We start from the raw sequence: 2,170 nt of genomic DNA on the forward strand, positions 1-2,170 counted from the left end.
CCCTGGGATCGACGTATGCTGAGATGGGTCTCGCTTATGGCATGTCATGGAGGTGATGGACCAGTAGTAAGATATACCCCTAAGTTTTTTGACTGGTTGGGCCAACAGATCATTTCAATTGAGGACTTCCCATATGCATGGATGGATTATAGAGGTGACCTTGATATCCCACTTCCAATAGGGATGCAGTGGGGTGACCAAGGAAAGAATTTCTCATTTTGATATGTTTTATTTAATTTTTAATTTTTGTGTGTTTTTTTTGTATTCAAAGGATAATTGTGTGAAATTCATATGCATATGTGGGCCTAAACCAACCACCAAAGCTGAGATGCTTTGACAAGCGAGCTGAGCAGCCTATACTAGTTGCGGAAGCTAACCCAAATCTAGTGGAGGCATTAATAGAGCTAGAACACAACCTGGAGAGTTTGACTTTAGACATCCTAGAGACTAGTACAGATGACATACCTATTTGGTACCAGTGGCACATGGTTGGAGTTCCAGGACCACTTAGGTGATTGCTACGTCGGGTTGCCCGTGCCATAGTTTGCTATGATGAGTATCATCATGCTTAGATGCTTAGTTTTTTAGGGTAAAATTTTGATTTTTGTATTGTCATATTTGGATAATAAAGGCCACAGGTCCATATTTCCTCAAATGACATATTTTTGTATGAAACACTTTTATACAAACTTTATGCTAATTAAGACTATACTTTTGATTTCAGTTCATCTTTGATCAATATGTGGATGAATATTATTTTTACTTACAAATGTCACAAATGTATATTTAACACATTATTAGCTAGTGCATTAGTTAGTGTGTTGAAATTTCTTGGAATGTGTTGATATTTAATGTAATCAAACTGCCTTTTCAAAAGACAGACCCATAAAAACATTCTTAACATTGATGAACTTCTTACTCCATAGACAACATTTAAATGTAATACTACGAGTTGTGAATCCAACCTAACAATCAAACATTCAATACCGAATGATATGGCATCAGATAATGGTTCAATATTCTGCTATATTATTCATTCTTTGACCTAGGCATATTCCATGAATAAAGACTAACTACTCACTAGGTGGATAAATAGCACAGGATCCAGAAGAAAACTTCTGAGTACTATGACTAGCACCATAAAAAAAGCCAATGTAATTTTGAGGGAACATCGACATCTACAAATCAAGCGCAAAACAAGATAAGAAGGATAAGTAGTAGGAAATTGTAAAATATTAACTATTGCACACACCTAAAAACTACAAATAATGTACAAATATCCACAAAATATTTTATGCATAATATTTCTCTAGTTAAATACCAGTTCTGGGCTTTCCAAAAGGAATACCATCATAATCCACCAGTTCATAGGCTCCTTTAGCTAATATGTGTTTTATAATGTAAGGGCCATGCCACATAGGCTCGAATTTTCCTGCACCTAACTCTTCATGAGCTTGATCATAAACTAAGACTAGGTCAGCTTCTGTGTATACATGAGGATTCACATTTTGATCAAATTTCCCTTTAACACATTTTTTATGAGCCTTGCTAGCTAATTTAGCCTCATGGAAAGTCTCATCTAAACGTGCTAAGTGTAAAAAATGCTCTTCCTCTACAGAGGTAGCTAGTAACAATTCGATGGCTAGTTTCAAAGATGGAATTTCACATTCAATCGGTAATATTGCCTCCAAACCATAAACAAGTTGGAAAGGAGTAAAACTCATAGATGTTTTTGCAGTAGTACGGTATGCCCACAATGTTGGAAAACGCATGGTATTCCAGTTTCCTTTACTAATACCAACTATCCATTTAATCATGTTTGTTAACTATTGACAGCTTCGACTTGAACATTTTCTTGTGGATAATAAGGAGTAGAGCTACCATGGCATAGGCCAAGTTGTGCTAATAATTCAATCATCATAAAGTTATGAAAATGGCTACCATAGTCTATAACAATGGCTTGTGGCACACCTAATCGAGCAATCACATGATTGAAAATGAAAATTGCTGCAGTTTCGTCGTCGTCTTTATATGTAGGCATTGCTTTAGCCCATTTCAGAAAGTAATAAACTACAAGGATAATATACCCATGCCCCAGACTGAGTGGGGGTTACAGGTGACGAAATCTATGCCCCATTTTTCAAAAGGACCAACAACTATAATAGGGTAA

At 36.0% G+C, this 2,170-nt stretch overlaps 1 protein-coding gene across 1 annotated transcript; it reads right to left on the reverse strand.

Moving 5' to 3' along the window:
* Nucleotides 1–1,313: 1,313 nt before the first annotated feature.
* LOC149250821 (uncharacterized) lies at nt 1,314–1,817 on the reverse strand. The gene has a single exon (XM_089453760.1). The coding sequence runs from the start codon at nt 1,815–1,817 to the stop codon at nt 1,314–1,316; it is 504 nt and encodes a 167-aa protein (XP_089309886.1).
* Nucleotides 1,818–2,170: the final 353 nt, after the last annotated feature.

Source organism: Pinus tabuliformis, chromosome 7 (assembly GCF_031772625.1).
Source record: "Pinus tabuliformis cultivar Carrire ecotype Pingquan chromosome 7, CPIR1, whole genome shotgun sequence".
In the NCBI taxonomy this organism is placed as follows: domain Eukaryota; kingdom Viridiplantae; phylum Streptophyta; class Pinopsida; order Pinales; family Pinaceae; genus Pinus; species Pinus tabuliformis.